Source organism: Ambystoma mexicanum, chromosome 12 (assembly GCF_040938575.1).
Source record: "Ambystoma mexicanum isolate Mex_15411 chromosome 12, UKY_AmexF1_1, whole genome shotgun sequence".
Taxonomy (NCBI): domain Eukaryota; kingdom Metazoa; phylum Chordata; class Amphibia; order Caudata; family Ambystomatidae; genus Ambystoma; species Ambystoma mexicanum.
The window spans coordinates 351,239,633-351,256,537 of NC_090936.1; the positions used below are offsets into that span (position 1 = coordinate 351,239,633).

The 16,905-nt window shown below is 45.8% G+C and overlaps 1 protein-coding gene across 9 annotated transcripts in view; it reads right to left on the reverse strand.

The window, feature by feature from the left end:
* The window catches only part of ITPR2 (inositol 1,4,5-trisphosphate receptor type 2), a 4,412,221-nt gene that overhangs the window by 154,393 nt on the left and 4,240,923 nt on the right, over positions 1-16,905 (reverse strand). For all 9 annotated transcript variants that reach the window (XM_069628470.1, XM_069628469.1, XM_069628465.1 and 6 more), the window contains one exon: positions 9,008-9,168. In XM_069628470.1, the coding sequence (XP_069484571.1) occupies positions 9,008-9,168 (161 nt within the window). The remainder of the gene's footprint in view (positions 1-9,007; positions 9,169-16,905) is intronic.

Here is a 16,905-nt window from a genome sequence, read left to right on the forward strand (position 1 = left end):
CAGACTACACAACCTATGTGATCAGGCAAATATACAGCTACAGGACATGCTGACTACAGAACCGGCATTGCCATTGATTCTACAGCATGACGACAGATTGAGATACTGGAATAACAATAGAGCCTAGCACACAGACCACTTTATACATCAACAGGCTAAATATCACTCTTTGTGTGATTAATTGCCTTCTGGGAAGGTTGTGAAAGCCCTCGCTTTTTTGATTTTTATTAATTAATACAATTATGTGAGTAACTCCACCTCTGAAAGGGTAGTCTGCTTATCAGAGTCCCCTTCCATAAACTACAGGCCAAATGTATAGTGTGTACCTATGTCCTGCTGCATCAATATCCTGATCTTCAGCCCCTGCTCGACCAGTGGCACAGGTGCAGAGGTCACAGGTGTCCATTTGACAACTGTAGTGACAGCCAAGTCTCCAGAGCATGGGTGCAGCATTTAAGATATGAACCACAGTACTAAAACAATGATGATTATAAATAGCCCATGCTGTTGGCAGGGTAAACACTAAAAAATAAGTATTCTGCTGGGAGGACAACCAATGCACACAACCCTTGCCTGGAAGGCCTAGAAGAGCAACCCTGTTTCTCCATGGGGTACCAAAATTGCTGCTTGATAAAAGAGAACCAAGGGATGCCCTTCGGAACAAATACCTCCATTGGTTACACTATGTAGGGGACTGTGCTTTTGTGACCAAGGATGCTATGGTGAAATGTTTGCTGACTCTGTCTAACTGTTTTTTTGGGATGATCACATGGCAAGGGATCCCTTGAGAAGATGAAATGGGCATGGGCTGACCCAAAGAAGTGGGTTTACAGCCAGCCCCTCCCATATCTCTGGTCTTGTGGCCTTTCCTGGTGATTCTACTAGCAAGGGACCCCTCTCAGGGGCGAATCCTACCCTTCTGGGCCCCCAGCGTTTTGGGAGCGTTTTGGGAGCTGAATGGGATATAGGGCTGGGAGTACTGTTGCTTAACTCTTTAGAAATGTATTGCTAGGATGTACTTTGATGGCCTACGGCTGAATAAAGTTATTGATTAATTGAAAAATAAGCTATGCACGAGTTAAGGCATGAGTCCTATGGGACTCCATGGGAATGGGGATTTACCAAATTCTGCCTCCAGAATTACCGGGTGTAGTGATACACAAAATTGCAACCTTGCCAATCAGGGCTTTAGATGACAGCATTAGCCGCTGAAAGCCAATAGTGTATTCAAAGTATGTGCTAAAAATGCTGACAGTAGTCTGTTGTAGCACTTCCATTATGCAGTAGTGAGCTACAAGGAATATGCAGGCCTAGTATGAGTGATAGGTCACATTATGCATTGTTGATAGACAGGCAGGGAGAGGGCCCTAGCTCTGTAGCTAATAGACATTTTTGGAGTGTTTGGAACATTATGGCACCTATATAGCGCTTAGATAGCCAGTCTTAAGCGCTATGAACACTAAGCTATGAGTGCATGTCTTTTAGAGCTTGCTCTGCCTCACTAACGGTAGCCCTGCATGGCCCCAAGCTAATCTTCCTTTTCTCTGGGAAGGCACTGATAAGACATTCCTGAGCTTTCGCGCAGATGGGCTCCAAGGGGGGGGGGGGGCTCAGAAGAAGGAGTACAGTGGAAATTTACAGAGCTGGGTTTTTTCCATGAGCCAGCCTATATTTTGCACAGGGAAAGTTCTGGAACTGTGCGTCATGGATGGGCAGCACGAGATTATAAAATATGCATGCTCACATGACTCAGGTGGGAGATCGTCCTGTGGACTTGGTTCGAGCAAGATCAAGTGCCCGGAATTGGAGCTCTGACGGCACCCAGCAGCGCTGTCCTCTGAGCGGGGCTTGTTACAGCTAGCTTATGAGGGGCCAGGGTCTCCCAGTGCTGATTGAAGGGGCGTAAGACTGTGTTTCTCTATGTTTCTCTATGTTTCTCTATGTTTATCTAAGTTCTATGTTTCTCTATATTTTGCATTTCTCTAAGTTTTGTGCTTTGTAATCTTCTCTAACTTGAATCCCAAATGTATATGAAATTCACTGTTTGGAATAAATACTAAAATTTATTGAAGGTGTCATTTGTCACTAGCATGAGATCACTGCTCAGCACAATAGAACCTGTATTTTGGGCTGAATTGGGTAATTATTGCTCCCGAGGGCTGGTCCCGAGGACGATTTTGCCCATATCAAGACATTTGGTGGCAGCTTGGGGATTTGTGCAGAGCAGTGCCTTGCTGTGAAATGACAAATTGTGTGAGAGAACACAGTGCAGAGTGAGGAGCAGGCTGTCGCATTTCCTTGGTGGTCTCACTGCAGCTCTGAGACTTCAAAAGACAGCAGCGTTGTGTCGGCTTGCAGTGGCCGATAGCTTGTGTGGTTAAGACTCCCTTCAGTAAATCAGTCGTGACTGACTTATTGCTTGGGAATGGAGCCAGGGAGTACAAGGCGATAAACAAGCGGGAAATGGCTTTGTTTAAAGCGCTCCGATGAATGGTCAAGAAAGATGTATGTTCAATTAGGAAAGAATGTTATCATGCGGTTTCCCCAGTTTAAAGTTGTAATTTGAAATGCAAAGTGAGACGGAGTTCTCATCTCTATTCTGTCATGAGGGCAGGGAAAAATAGTTGCGAGGATTTGACATGCAAATTGTGAATAGTAATTCAACCATTGACTCAGCCCCAGTGTGCTAGCGAGTGGGGGGCTGTAATTTTCGGAGGCGAAGGTTCGCTTTTTAATGTATGCTTTTGAAGTGTTGACATTCCTGAAGATAACGTGGGGAATGAGCCGTGCTTAGGAGAAAGAGTAACATCTGTGCTAAGAGCCTAAAGGGTTTGTTTTTCTTTTGGCAACTGTAAATTCCATGTGCTGGTGGCGAATTCTGTTTAAAGTAAACACACTAAAATGGTTATATTGCATTTTAAGCTGTGCCATGTTTATAATGGGTGAGAGACTCACTTAAAAAAGAAAGTGAGTGATGTTATTTGGATTTTCGATTTTTGTGTATTGATTTGAAATTGCAGAATCAGTTTGCAATGGTTTGGGGGGAAAAAACAATTTATATTTTTCTAAATTGCCTCTAAATTGCCCCTGGAGTATTTTTGACTGTTCCCACGCTATGCCATGGATTTGTACTGTTGCCTTATAAGTGATGCATGTTTTTGGAAATAGTGACCTGTTAACTGTGATACATGGTGAAAAATGTTGTTGACACATTTAACAGCCCACAAGCAATATAGAGTGTGGGTTGCTCTTGCAGGAAAAAAAACGTGTAGGGAGCTGCACTAAACATGGCATTTTTTAAATGCACTGAAATAAGTGGTTATATTCTGGCAATGGTACAACAGAATGAAAAAATCTGTGTGTGATAAGATAGCACAAAGATTTAGTGGGTTGCGGGTTCTTTTGAAAGATCGCACATTGCATTGGAGTGAGCTCGTGAAGCCAAACTACAAGGTTACGAGAAAGAAGAGAAAAAAAAAACGTATGCTTTTAAATGGGACATTAATCAGTTCAAAACAGTCTAAAAGACGCTTTGACATTTTGCTAAATTACATGGAGTAGAATCTGATGACAAGAAAAAGTGCCTCTTTTGAAAATAAGAGTCTTGCTGTGTGTGCAGAGCTTGTGCCTTGAAGATAACTTGCACTGTCTTGGCCGAGGTGCGCGAAGAAAAAAAAAAAAAAAACTGTTGGAGGAAGGCAGACAAAAGCAGAAACCTGCGCTCCTGTTTAGTGAAATGGTGCTTCAGATATGAGAGCTTTTCTGAGTTGCTGGAACAGTGCAGGAAAGAGTTAATCTGGATGAACTGTCTGAAAAGAGTGCCTTTCCATTGAAGCCGCCACAGTGTAAGAGTTATAGGCAAAGAGATAAGCTTGCTGCGCGAAAGATAAACAATGACATTCCTGCATTCCATCCCCTGTGAGAGACACCGTCATTGTGAGCAAAAAAACTGAGGAGAGGGGGTGCAAAGACAGAAATGCTGATCAGAAGTAAAGAATTTGCCCAGTAACACTGGAAGGAAAACAAACGCTGCATGCAGGAAGGCAGATGGGCACATCACATCTGAACATTTGGGGAACCTGTGCATCTGTGAATGGGCTAAGAAAAGACAGCTGCCCATTTCAAGAGACTCCGTGCAAACTGCATTCCCATGCACCATGTGATGTGATGTGAAGTGAAGCGACATTGCTGTGCAAGCTGCATTCCAGTGCTCCATGTGATGTGAACTGAAGTAAAGCGCTGTGCACTGGAGAAGAAACCTCTAGGCGCTTTGAGAAGAGAAAATACACAGCTGGCAAAATGCAAGCTACATTGCCAGGGCTGGAGTAACTGACAAAGACATTATGGCATTCCAGATGGAAGCAAAACTGACATAAAGCGCTTAGCCATTTTGCAAGAGACAACATGCAGAGCGGGGCTTTGGAGTACAACATGAACACTGCACATTAGCCATGATCCAGAAGCCTCACGGCTTAGTGCAAGAATGAATGATTTGTTGAAGCAACAAAAGAAACTGACTTAGACTATCGCGCTCAAAGGGGTGGGCCAAGAAATCAGCAAACACCCTTTGAGAAAATGATAAGTGAAAAAACCAGAGGCTTGGAAGACACTAGCTGTATGGAGAAAAATAAACAAAGCTGCTTGTGCAACTGCAGGCGATATTGGACTGAAAGACTTTACCTTTGAAAAATGGAGTGATGCCAGCAGGGCAAACTAAATCAAGATCATGAGACACTGGAAGCAAGTTGGCGCCTGGCATTCGTGATCGCTTTGGTGAAAAAAGAAAAGCATTGTGCGACCTGGGTACTTATTATATGGCTTTTGTAAAAGCACAGATCAGTCTGAGGTACCATTGACCAACTATGATCGCATTGCACAAATGAGTTTGTGATTAGGCAGTTACACCCCGTATGGTTGAGTGTAAATAAGCCCCCAGAAACATGCAGAAGGGTGATAAATAATTGCAGTAGCAATGATAAAGTGTGTAGTTACCTGAAGAGACTTCTGAAGATGGGGGTGGTGTTCAGGGAAGGGGTGGATAACGCTGATATTGAAGTTTTGATGACATCCTAATGTGAAGAATAACGACATTGTACTTTTGATGGCATCCTAACATTTCTGTTTGTATTTTGCCTAGGCAAAAAAGCAAGACAATAGCGTGCCATTAACAGAAGTAGATGTGTTCGATTTGCGGGTGACACTGATCAGTCAAGCAGACGCATTCTCAGAGAAAGCGAGTCACTGCGTGATGAAATATGCGAGTCACTGCAAAAATGTCCTGCACCGCACTCAATGCTGCTAACATGCATGACGTATGAGGACATTTGTTCTGCAACCTGCGAAAGGTGTCCAACAGAGTAATAACTTTTGCTGAACTGGCACGGTGCAGACTTGGCTAGTTATCAAATATTTGATGCCACACATTTAAATGATTCAGTTGCTGGAAATAACTTAATTGACATGTCTTGCCTTTCTTGTTTAAAGGACTGTGGACAATGAGTTGTGGACTGTAACATCATGCACCACAAACAGCTGTGAGACACAGCACTTGAATGCTAACACATTATAAAATGGTTTTTAAATGCACTTTTTGAGATGAATCTGAAAAAACGAAATGGTTTTGCTCTTCCAACTGAATTGCTTTAACCAGAGATGCTTTGCTTTTTTGGAAAAAAAAGACTTCTACGTTGCACGTAGGCAGGAAAATGATTTATGAATTGTTGGGGCAGCAGAATTATGCAAGCAGGAGCGTAATTTATTTTGAGATAAGATGAGTGCGCACATCAAAGTCACCTGTGCGTAGGTTAAGATTCTTAATTTGAAGTAATGCTGCCAAGTGTGTGAGCTCCAATTTGAAATGGTAATCTTTGAAACACTGGATACTTTTACAGCCTTAAAGCAGGTAAATGAAACCATGACTGACTAGTTATTTGATTTTATGACACAGTGTGTGACACGGTTTTTGTTAAACCAACCAGTTTCATGTTTTTGTGGGGACAGCTGTCTCCAGCACACTAATGCAAAGAGTCATCTTTTTGATTGTAGACATTTGGAATAATTCTTTGGAAAAGCGCTACAAATGAGTATCCACATGGAATTGCTAGCGTACTGGCCTGGCACATTGTCGGGCATCTTTTGTCACTGAATGGATACAAAGATTTGTTTAATTGGTTTAATGTGATGTTTTTCTGACCAAGAACTGCAGCGAGTGTTCTCGCCAAGATTTTATGGACTATAATTTGACTAAATGCATTTTACACAATGGTGTGATGAAACAGCCACTGCCGGATGGTAGTATGGTGTTTGTAGCTAAAACTAATATTGTATTTGGTAGATATCCCACTTGAAGAAGGGTATTCTCCAAGTCACAATAGGTAGACACTGTGAACATGTTAGATTTTCCAGTAGTAAGGCAACATTTAAATTGTAGGCTGGTAATGCACACCTCTATTATTACAGTGATACACTTAGACATAGATTTATCATGAGGCAATGTTTCCTTAGTACTACCAAGCTGCTACAAATGGAGTCCATTTCTATGGCCCATCACTAGAGTGCGCGTAGCTAGGGAGCTAGATTCATTATTGCAGAAGCTTTATATGTTTGTGACATAGAAACTGTGCACAATAAGCTAGCCACTATGGGTTCTGATGCCAGCTCTGCTATAGAACTTCTAGCCTAGTGGGGTTCATTGATACGCCCAACACTGCTACAAGTATTGGCAACCACTGAAGATGGCAGAATTTTTGGTATGAAGACATTTTTTCTGCCATAGGGCAGGTCAACAAGACTGCTAAATACACACGATGCATTGTGTGGCAAACATTGTTTAATCAGCAGGTGTTGGCTTTTTACTGAGTGGGGGCGACCATCCTCCACACACTGACACACAGAGCTACAGTTACCAGCATACATATGGATCAAATTGCTTGCTTTTGATTGCATGAATAACACATGCCATGCTTTGATGCAAATTAGTAGAATTGTTTTTATTTAGATAACCTGGTGCCCATGGGTTCACCTTGTTCACAAAATTAGATGGTTTCTGGTTGGGTTCCACATACATGGGGGAAGTATCTAATCACACAGCCCATAGTCACGTCTGAATGCCCTGGGATCAGGGGGAGGGTAGGCCCTTAGAGTGAAAGGCTGCCAGGTTTAGAGTTGGTAACCATACATAAATGCAATAGTGCATTGTAGATTAGACTACACCGGATTGCCTTGACATTCTAATTGCATGCTGCTTTTTAACTGACAATCAGTTATACAATAATTATTTAGGTATTGTTGTGTAGGCCAGGTTTTGGCTAGAGTAAATGTCCATGTTCACTTTGTGTAGGTATTTTTGTGTAGGCCAGGTTTTGGCAAGGGTATATGTCACTGTTCACTTTGTGTACATTTTTGTTTAGGTAGTGTTTTACCTTGCATGCCACGCTAACTAACCGCTAGAAGATAGTTTGCTTAAACCTCTTGCAAAGCCCCAAGGTCTTTATCACTGCACTAAATACTATATTGATGTGTATTAGTCAGCATTTGTCGCACACACGTTGAATAGGGGTGGAATGTAGTGATACACAAAATTGCAACCTTGCCAATCAGGGCTTTAGATGACAGCATTAGCCGCTGAAAGCCAATAGTGTATTCAAAGTATGTGCTAAAAATGCTGACAGTAGTCTGTTGTAGCACTTCCATTATGCAGTAGTGAGCTACAAGGAATATGCAGGCCTAGTATGAGTGATAGGTCACATTATGCATTGTTGATAGACAGGCAGGGAGAGGGCCCTAGCTCTGTAGCTAATAGACATTTTTGGAGTGTTTGGAACATTATGGCACCTATATAGCGCTTAGATAGCCAGTCTTAAGCGCTATGAACACTAAGCTATGAGTGCATGTCTTTTGGAGCTTGCTCTGCCTCACTAACGGTAGCCCTGCATGGCCCCAAGCTAATCTTCCTTTTCTCTGGGAAGGCACTGATAAGACATTCCTGAGCTTTCGCGCAGATGGGCTCCAAGGGGGGGGGCTCAGAAGAAGGAGTACAGTGGAAATTTACAGAGCTGGGTTTTTTCCATGAGCCAGCCTATATTTTGCACAGGGAAAGTTCTGGAACTGTGCGTCATGGATGGGCAGCACGAGATTATAAAATATGCATGCTCACATGACTCAGGTGGGAGATCGTCCTGTGGACTTGGTTCGAGCAAGATCAAGTGCCCGGAATTGGAGCTCTGACGGCACCCAGCAGCGCTGTCCTCTGAGCGGGGCTTGTTACAGCTAGCTTATGAGGGCCAGGGTCTCCCAGTGCTGATTGAAGGGGCGTAAGACTGTGTTTCTCTATGTTTCTCTATGTTTATCTATGTTTATCTATGTTTATCTAAGTTCTATGTTTCTCTATATTTTGCATTTCTCTAAGTTTTGTGCTTTGTAATCTTCTCTAACTTGAATCCCAAATGTATATGAAATTCACTGTTTAGAATAAATACTAAAACTTATTGAAGGTGTCATTTGTCACTAGCATGAGATCACTGCTCAGCACAATAGAACCTGTATTTTGGGCTGAATTGGGTAATTATTGCTCCCGAGGGCTGGTCCCGAGGACGATTTGGCCCATATCAAGACACCGGGTCACCGGTGTTGTAATGCCCCGGAATGGTAATACGAGTCCGGCGGTAACCTGCCGGAATTTCAGGCACGGTTACCGCCGGACTTGTAATGGGGCCCAATTTCTTCCACTATCCCCCAAAGAGAGCGAAAACGTCCTTTGTTGATTACAAATGTTCACATCAGTTATGCTAACAAAAAGTGGAAGAAAAACATTGCTACTATATCAGGAGACCCAAAACACTTCCATGATATCAATTTAATAAGTGGCTAGGCCTTATTAGATGATTTGCAGAATCGAGGCAAACATGCCTTGCAACTTACACAAGGAAATAAAAATATGCATATGAAGGAACATTATTGATGGCAAGAAAATATGAATGACCAGCATAGGAATGAAAAAAATCCTTACCGCTATCATTTGGGCCACATAACTTTCTGGTCCAGTATATTCTGTGGGGTCTTTCACTTTGACCAGAACTATAAAGTACAAGTAATGCCACATGCTATGTTCGGACATTATGTGCTCTTCAAAGGAAACCGTCTTGTTGTCAAATTTGTCTCTTTCAAGACCTATAAATATAAATTAGTTATATAGATGTAGCATTTAATTTAACATTTCACACACATTGACTACTGCTGATATTATGGCTTTAAGGCACTAATGTAAACTATTTGTTTGCATTGTTTTTCACAGTGGAATTAAGTATAATCATGACAACCCTGATTATACCCTGCTTTGACTGAGATCACAGAAATGGGACAAGTTTCTTACCTGTAACTCTTGTTCTCCAGCATGGGTCTTGTATGGATTTACATGCTCATGAATATTCCCAGTTGTCAGGCTGTGAATCCTGGGTAAAAAGAAAGCAGTTTAGCTTTAAACTTAAACTGCTCATCTCCTCGATAGCCTATCAGTGTTCTTTGGTCATACTGCCCCAGCCAATGGCACTTGTCCTCCTAAGCTCCACCCCTAGTGGCCATCTTCAGATTTGGTAGCGACCGTAAAGTGGCAGTATGAACCAAGAAGAGGCATAGAGGGGAAGGAGGGAGGGTTTGCATGTGAATCCATGCACGACCTATGCTGGAGAACAATAGTTGCAGGTAAATAACTTGTCCCTTCTCCAGCATGGGGTCTGGCATGGATTCACATGTTCATGAATAAAGAAAATACAGCAGTACATATACACAACTACAGGAGGTGGCAAGGCTCACAGAAGCTATAGACTTACCCCTGAAACAGATTCACCTCAGACAAACAGGTTGTGTAGCACTGCTTGGCCAAACAAGGACTCCTCCATGGAATCCCTGCCGACACAGTAGAATTTCATAAAGGTGTTGGTAAGCCACCACGTAGCAGCCCTGCAGATGTCGAGCCGGGGAACACTAGAGAGAAACGCTGTTATTTCTGCGATGGCTCTGGTGGAGTGGGTGCTCGTCCGGCTTGGAAGCGGTCTGTTGGCTAGATGATGGAACGGCATGACATAGCCAAAGAGCCACCTAGAGATAGAGGCCTTAGACAGGACCTTTCTGTGTCCCACAGAGGCAAAACTGACGAAAAGCTGGGACCTCTTTCAAAAGCCTTAAAAGGTGCCACATAGAACTTCAGGGCACACGCAACGTCCAGCTAATGCAATGCCCGTTCAGCAGGCGAAGAAGGGTTTGTAAAGAAAACTGGTAGAATCAAAGGCTCATTGAGATGAAAGTCAGATGGAACCTTCCGCATGAAGCTAGGATTAGTTCACAGAATCACTTTAGTGGGGTGGAAAAATAAATACCACTGCTTACAGAAGAGGGTCTGAATCTCTCCGACCTGTCTGCCGAGGTGATCCCAACCAGGAAGCGGTCCTCCTAGATAGAATCTTCAAAGGGGCATGATGCATTAGATCAATCGGAGGCCCCATGAGCTTAGACAGGACCACTTCAGTTCCCAAGCCGGGGGTGGGTGCCTACACTGGAGGGAAAGTCGAGAAGAGACCCTTGAAGAATTCCTTAACAAGCATGTGCGACCACAGGGAAAGCTTGCCCGGAGTCCATGTGTGCCGAGATATGGAGGCCAGCTGGCCCTTAATGGATGTATGGGCAAGGCCAGCTTTGGCCAGTGAAAGCAGGTACGAGAGGCGCTGCAGAGCAGTTACTTTATTTTAACATGTTTTCATTGTCATTTGTATAAATACAACCATGCATCTAACAAATGTTTTGCATCTCGTTAAGTGTGTCATGTTTATGCAGTAGTTCTTCAGTATCAACAACAAACAAACTAACATACAAACAAACAACTTTCTTCACGTGTTAGACATTGTGCTATTTCATCATCTTTGTGTGTGTATACTACAGCAGGGGGTTCAACAGTGGCAAATAATATCATCAGTTGAAAAGTGGTACTCAGATCATTTTCAACTTCTCATCGTATATAATAGAGTGAAGCTTGGTTGTGGTAGAAAGAGCGAGTAGTGTTCATGTGAGTTTGTTGTCCGATGGGTGGAATATATCCCAGATCAATGATTTCCGGGCTGCGCACTTGTCGCTACCGTTCACCTCTGATCTGCTCGCCCCCTCCGTCCATACTCTGGTCTCTGCCAAGTGTTCAAATTCTCATCGCCAGCGCACATATTGCAGACCCCCAGCCGATTTTCAAGCCATTGCAATGGTTCTTTTGGCCAGTATACACACCATGTCCATGAACCTGACTACATGCTTGTATTTACTGTCTCTGGGGTATGCTCCCAGCAAACATTCTTTTGGAGTTCAGGCGTATCTCACTATTCCAGCCTTCCTGCAGGCTTGTTCTATCCTTGCCCAGAACCTCTGCACTTGTACACAGCCCCAGAACATGTGTATTAGATCCGCTTCCCCCAGGGCACACAAGGGTATGTAGGCCGTGAACTGTTGCTAAATGTAGCTATTCTATGCAGTGTCATGTATGTACGGTACAGTACGTTCAGTTGTATCAACCTGAAACGGAAGTTTCTCGACACTTCTTTGGGATACGCCAGTATCTTCTCCCATTACTTTTCCGTTATGTCCTCTTCCAGGTCTCTTTCCCATTTCACTTTTAGTCTTGCACTCTTGGGGTTTGGCTTGTCCGTCAGCAAACTGTATAGTCTGGACACCGGCTTCCAGCAATCATCTAAGCTATGCATTAGAGCCAGTAAGGGATTCGGTATCGGCTCTTCAGGCCATCCATTCAATTTCTCCCTCGCCACCCTCCGGGCTCTTTGGTACCACAGGAACTGCCCTCCGGGAAGCCCCTCTTTCTCCCATAGCGATTCGAACTCCCTGAAGACACCATCTCCATGCATATCGCCCCAAGTATAAATACCCCACCTTCCCCAATGTCTCACCACTGCCATGTCTGTGCTGACTTTACAGATATCCGCAGCAATCAGGGTCTCAGGTGAGTATGGGTTCACAAGTTTTAGCAGCCTTGCGGCTCTGCGCCATACTCTTCTACCTAGTGTCACTAACATGGAGATGCTACCCAGGCAACCTAATGGTACCCACAGTATCTCTTTTACTTGTGCTGGAGCTACTAGCCACTGTAGGAGTTCAGTTTCTAATGTGGCTTTGTCCGACAACCACCTGGCCACGAAACTGAGCTGGACTGCAAGGTAGTATTTCTCCATGTCCGGCAGTTGTACCCCGCCTTATCTGCAAGGCAGACACATTGTGGCGAGAGACAGTTTATGACGGGCCGCGCCCCTCAAGAATTCTCGGAGGAGAATATCTAATATGCGAAAAAAGGAGGCTTTAATGTAGCAGTGGACATTGTGAAAGTGGTATAGGAATCTTGGTAAAATGATCATTTTGGTGATGGTCACCTTGCCCATTAAAGATAACGGCAACATGGACCAGAATCTCATGGATTTCCGTAGGCCCTTACCACCATCGCTGTGTTGCTCTCATGCATTTGTTCTGGTGTGTGTCTGATGTTCACACCCAGGTATTTAAATGTTTCTAGTTCCCAAAGAAGCCCTACCTCTGGTAGTTTATCCCTGCTGCTTCCCTTCAGGCCCACCAACGGGAAAATGCAAGATTTTTCTTTGCTGAAGCAAATCCCAGATACCTTTGCATAATTATCTAGCATGTCTAGTATCACTGCGACATTAAGGTGTTGGTCTCGCCGGTACAATAAAACATTGTCCACTTATAGCAAAACCACGTGACCGATGTCTCCCACCTAGATACTCGCATCGAGGAATTGCTTTCGCAGATAGATGGCTATCGGTTCAAGCCCCACAACGTACAGCATGGGTGATAATGGGCATCCCTCCCTGGTGACTGCAGAGCAGTTACATGCAGCAGCGCAATCTTCTGTGCCCAGAACCACACTGTGAAGCGCTTCCACATGTGCCTGTATCAAGTCCACGTAGAGGGAGGCCTGGCCTTGGCCAGGATCTTCTTGCAGTCTAAAGGCAGTGAATAGTGCCGGAATTCTAGGGCTGCAGAAGCCAGGCAGTGTGGCTCAGTGATGCCGGGACATGATGCAGGATTGTTCCTTCTTCTCTGGAGAGGAGGTCGGGAAGTGGAGGCAGTTGGATGGCCGGAACCATAGACAGATGGGGAAGGTCTAAGTACCAGATCAGCCTTGGCCACGCCGGCACGATGAGGATCATCCTGTAGCGGCAACGTCTGAGTGTGTTGATCACACGTAGCAGTAGCAGAATTGGTGGGAAAGCATACAGGAAGAGCCCCTGCCAGGAGAACAAGAAGGCATCCCCCAGACTCCTAGCCTGAGGATATCTGCTGGCAGACATCCGACACGTGGAGTTGGCAGTCGCTGTGAAGAGATCGATCTGAGGAAGACCCCTCTCACTGAAGAGGTTCAACACTTGCGCTTGCTGAAGCTCTCACTCCTAGCAGGAACGCAGACCCCTGCTGAGAGAGTCCACAATGGTCTTCTTGATGCCTGTCAGGTGAACAGGGATGAGGAACATGCCTTGAAGAATGGCCCAACGCCATAGAGACTGGGCTTCCAGAGAGAGAGCGGGGGGAACGCGCCCCCCCCCCTTATTTCCTGATGTAAAACATGGTAGTGGTGTTTTCCAGAAGATCCAAACCACCTTCCCCTGTAGGTGAGGCTGGAATGACGTAAGGGCCCAGAAGACTGTCTGTAGTTCCAGGGTGTTTACATGGAACTCCTTTTCCTCCAGGAAATGTCCTGCGTGGGCTTCCCAACCCTACAGAGAGGCGTCGGTCGTGATTGTAACCTGGCACAGAGGTATCTGGAAGGGAGCTCCTTGGGTGAGGTGTGGCCGAACCAACCACCATTCAAGAGCTTGACGGAATGCCCGATTGAGGGCAATTTTGTCTGTCCATGTGCCCGTAACCTGCTGCCACCTGGCATCCAGAAATTCCTGGAGGGGCCGCATTTGTAGCCTGCAAAAGGGGACCAGATGGATGCAGGAGGACATCATGCCCAGCAGGGATTTGATGGACAGGACTGTTTTGACGGACACTGTCGACAGCCGTTGGACATTTCCCAGGATGACTTTCACCTTCTCTTGGGAGGGAGTCACCAGACACGAGACTGTGTTGAGCCGGGCGCCCAGCAACTGAGTGTTCTGAGATGGCACCATGCAGGACTTCAGATAGTTGATGGAGAATCCTATTAAAGTCAGAAGTTGGATGGTCTCTGCTACGTGCTGGGTTGCCAGTGCGTGGGAGCAGGACCAAATGATCCAATCGTCCAGCTAAGGGTAGATGTGGATTCCCCTGCAGTGCAGATGTGCCGCTACCGGGGCAAAGCACTTGGTGAACACCTTTCGGGCCAATTTCAGGCCAAAGAGAAGGGCCTTGAATTGATAATGCCGCCCCTGGATAACAAAAAGCAGGAACATCCAGTGTTTTTGATGAATTGGGAAGTGGACGTATGTGTCCTCCAAGTCGAGAGTTGCTGGAAAAATCACTTCGGCCAACTGGTTGAGCACATGCTGCAACGTGACCATCCTGAACTTTTGGGATTTCCGGAACTTGTTTAGGCGTTGCAAGTATAGTATAGTTCATCACCCTACTGACTTATTCCTTAACAGAAAGTATCTGGAGTACACTTTGGAGCCACATAGGTGCTGAGGGAATGGTTCTATTGCCCTTTTTCATAACAAAGCCTGAACCGCCTGTAGCAGCTTGGCCATGTGTATATTTGACACACGACAGGAGGAATGAGGGGGCACTTGTCTTTAAATTGTAAAGCGTGCCCCTGTTGAAGAACATCAAGCACCCATTTGTCATGGTGATCTTTCGCCAATGATAGACAAAGTTTGATAGTCAGCCTCCCACTGGCGTGCGAAAGTGGGGGCCCGGCTCCTCGGCCAGTTCAGGCCTGCTTGGGCATCTGTGTCCTGGAAGGGGGATGACAACTTTGCCGGGTGCCACTGCCGTAGGCCTGGGAGTGACCCCTTTAAGCCTCTTAGGTGGTGGAGTAGGAGGGCTGACGACAGGTGGTGGTGTACCCCTTGGATGATCTGGAAAGGCTCCCCATTCGGGGAACGAAAGGACGACCTTCTCTGCAGCAGGATCCCCAGAGAGCATGCCATCTCTGTTTCAGTCATGATGGCCTGGAGAGCGTCCTCTACCGCCTTCCCAAACAGGTTGTCCCCATCGAACATGGCATTTCGATTACCTTCATCTGCATGTCTTTGTGGGAATTAGGGGCCTTCAGCCAACCTTTTCACCAGAGAGCCACACCATTCCCCATCTTGCAGATGCTGCTCTATGGAGCGCAACACTGATGGCATGGTCTTCAGCTACTTCTCCTTCCTGGAGTAGGGCCAAAGCTTTGGTCTTCTTGTCATCAGAAAGGAAGTCAAGGATGTGCCCCAGCTTGTACCACAGCTCCCTGTCAGACCTGGACAGGATGGCGAGGGCGTTGGCCGCCTTGTTGGTGGAGGCTGCTGTGGTAATGTTGTGCTTGCCAACGGCATCTAGCTTCTTTTGTTCCTGCTCCGGAGGCACCATTGAGGATAGCTCAGCGGCAACGTGCTCGCCTTGGAAATAAGATGACATGAAGCAACACAGGTTCGTTCCCCAGGTCTGAGCTTAGAAACCTCTGGGTATTACGCGCGTTATAAATACGCAACTAAGACATAATCCTGTAACAGCGTCTCAATGCCTCTGAGCTGTGTGAGCGCCTTAAAAATACAAATAAATAAACAACAATGAGGGGTGTAATGACCTCTTCCTAGCGGCAGCCAATACCACTCAGCCTGCGAAGGCTGAAACCTGAGACACCTGTGGGCCGAATCCGGAACCCAGTATTTCTTCTACAGTCTGTCAATTGCCAATCCATCTTCCCATACGTCGTTCAGCAATGGGACCGACGCAATACTCTTATTCACACCATTGAAAAAAGAAGACTTCCTTCTTCTTCTCTTCTGGCACCAGATTGAAGAGGTTTGCAGCCTTTGAGATTACAGAGTAGAAAGAACCAATTTCATTCGGGGGTGAAACCCTGGAAGGTTCGTCAACATCCGGTGGTTCCCCATCTGCGTGAACGTAGTCGTCATACTCATCTGTGTGATTTGCAGTGGTGTCAGTGTCTGTGCCAGTATCTGTGTGAACTGGCTCCTCTGTCACAGGTGGCAGGGTTCCTAGCACTGGCCGAGGAGTAATTGGTGCCCTATGAGGAGGGCTCGGCTGATACTGATGTGGCCTTGAGGCTCCTGGCTGGACCAGGCACAGGAGCAGCAGGCAGTCGCTGCTAAATTTCTGCCACCAACCTATGCAGGGTGGTTAGGATGTCCAGGGACATGTCCCTTGGTGCAGGAGAAGGTGGTGCTGCAGACCCTTTGAGGGCTGAATGGCTGGTAAGGCTCATGCGACGGCGATCCCTCATGAGGCATAGGTCCATGGACCCTTTTTGATCTGAATAAAAGTTTTCATGCAGGTCCTCCTCAGAACTGGAGTAGATATGTGGTGATCTTCTCGGGAATCCCATAGGAGTCAGCACTGCCTTTTTGGGCCTGGGCAGGAAGTCCAGAGCTAGAGGCAAGTCTCTCACTGGATCAGAGCCTGCAGAACAGTCATTGACGGGATCGTAGTCATGACCATTGACGGAGGTCTAGGAGGCTGAGAGACCCTAGGTGTGGTGACCGACGTGGAAGTAAAGATGACAGTCATTGACAAACTCTCTGTCGCCAAATGAAGACTTGTTTTTCCTGACTTTGCCGATGGGGTCCTCGATGGTGCACTCGACGTACCTCAACCTCTTCTTACCAGAGGGAGTACACTTAGAGGACCTGCCAGCCCTGGACGAGGCATGACTGCGCCCAGAGGCCGCTTCAGAGGCCTTCCCTTCCTCGATGCATGCTA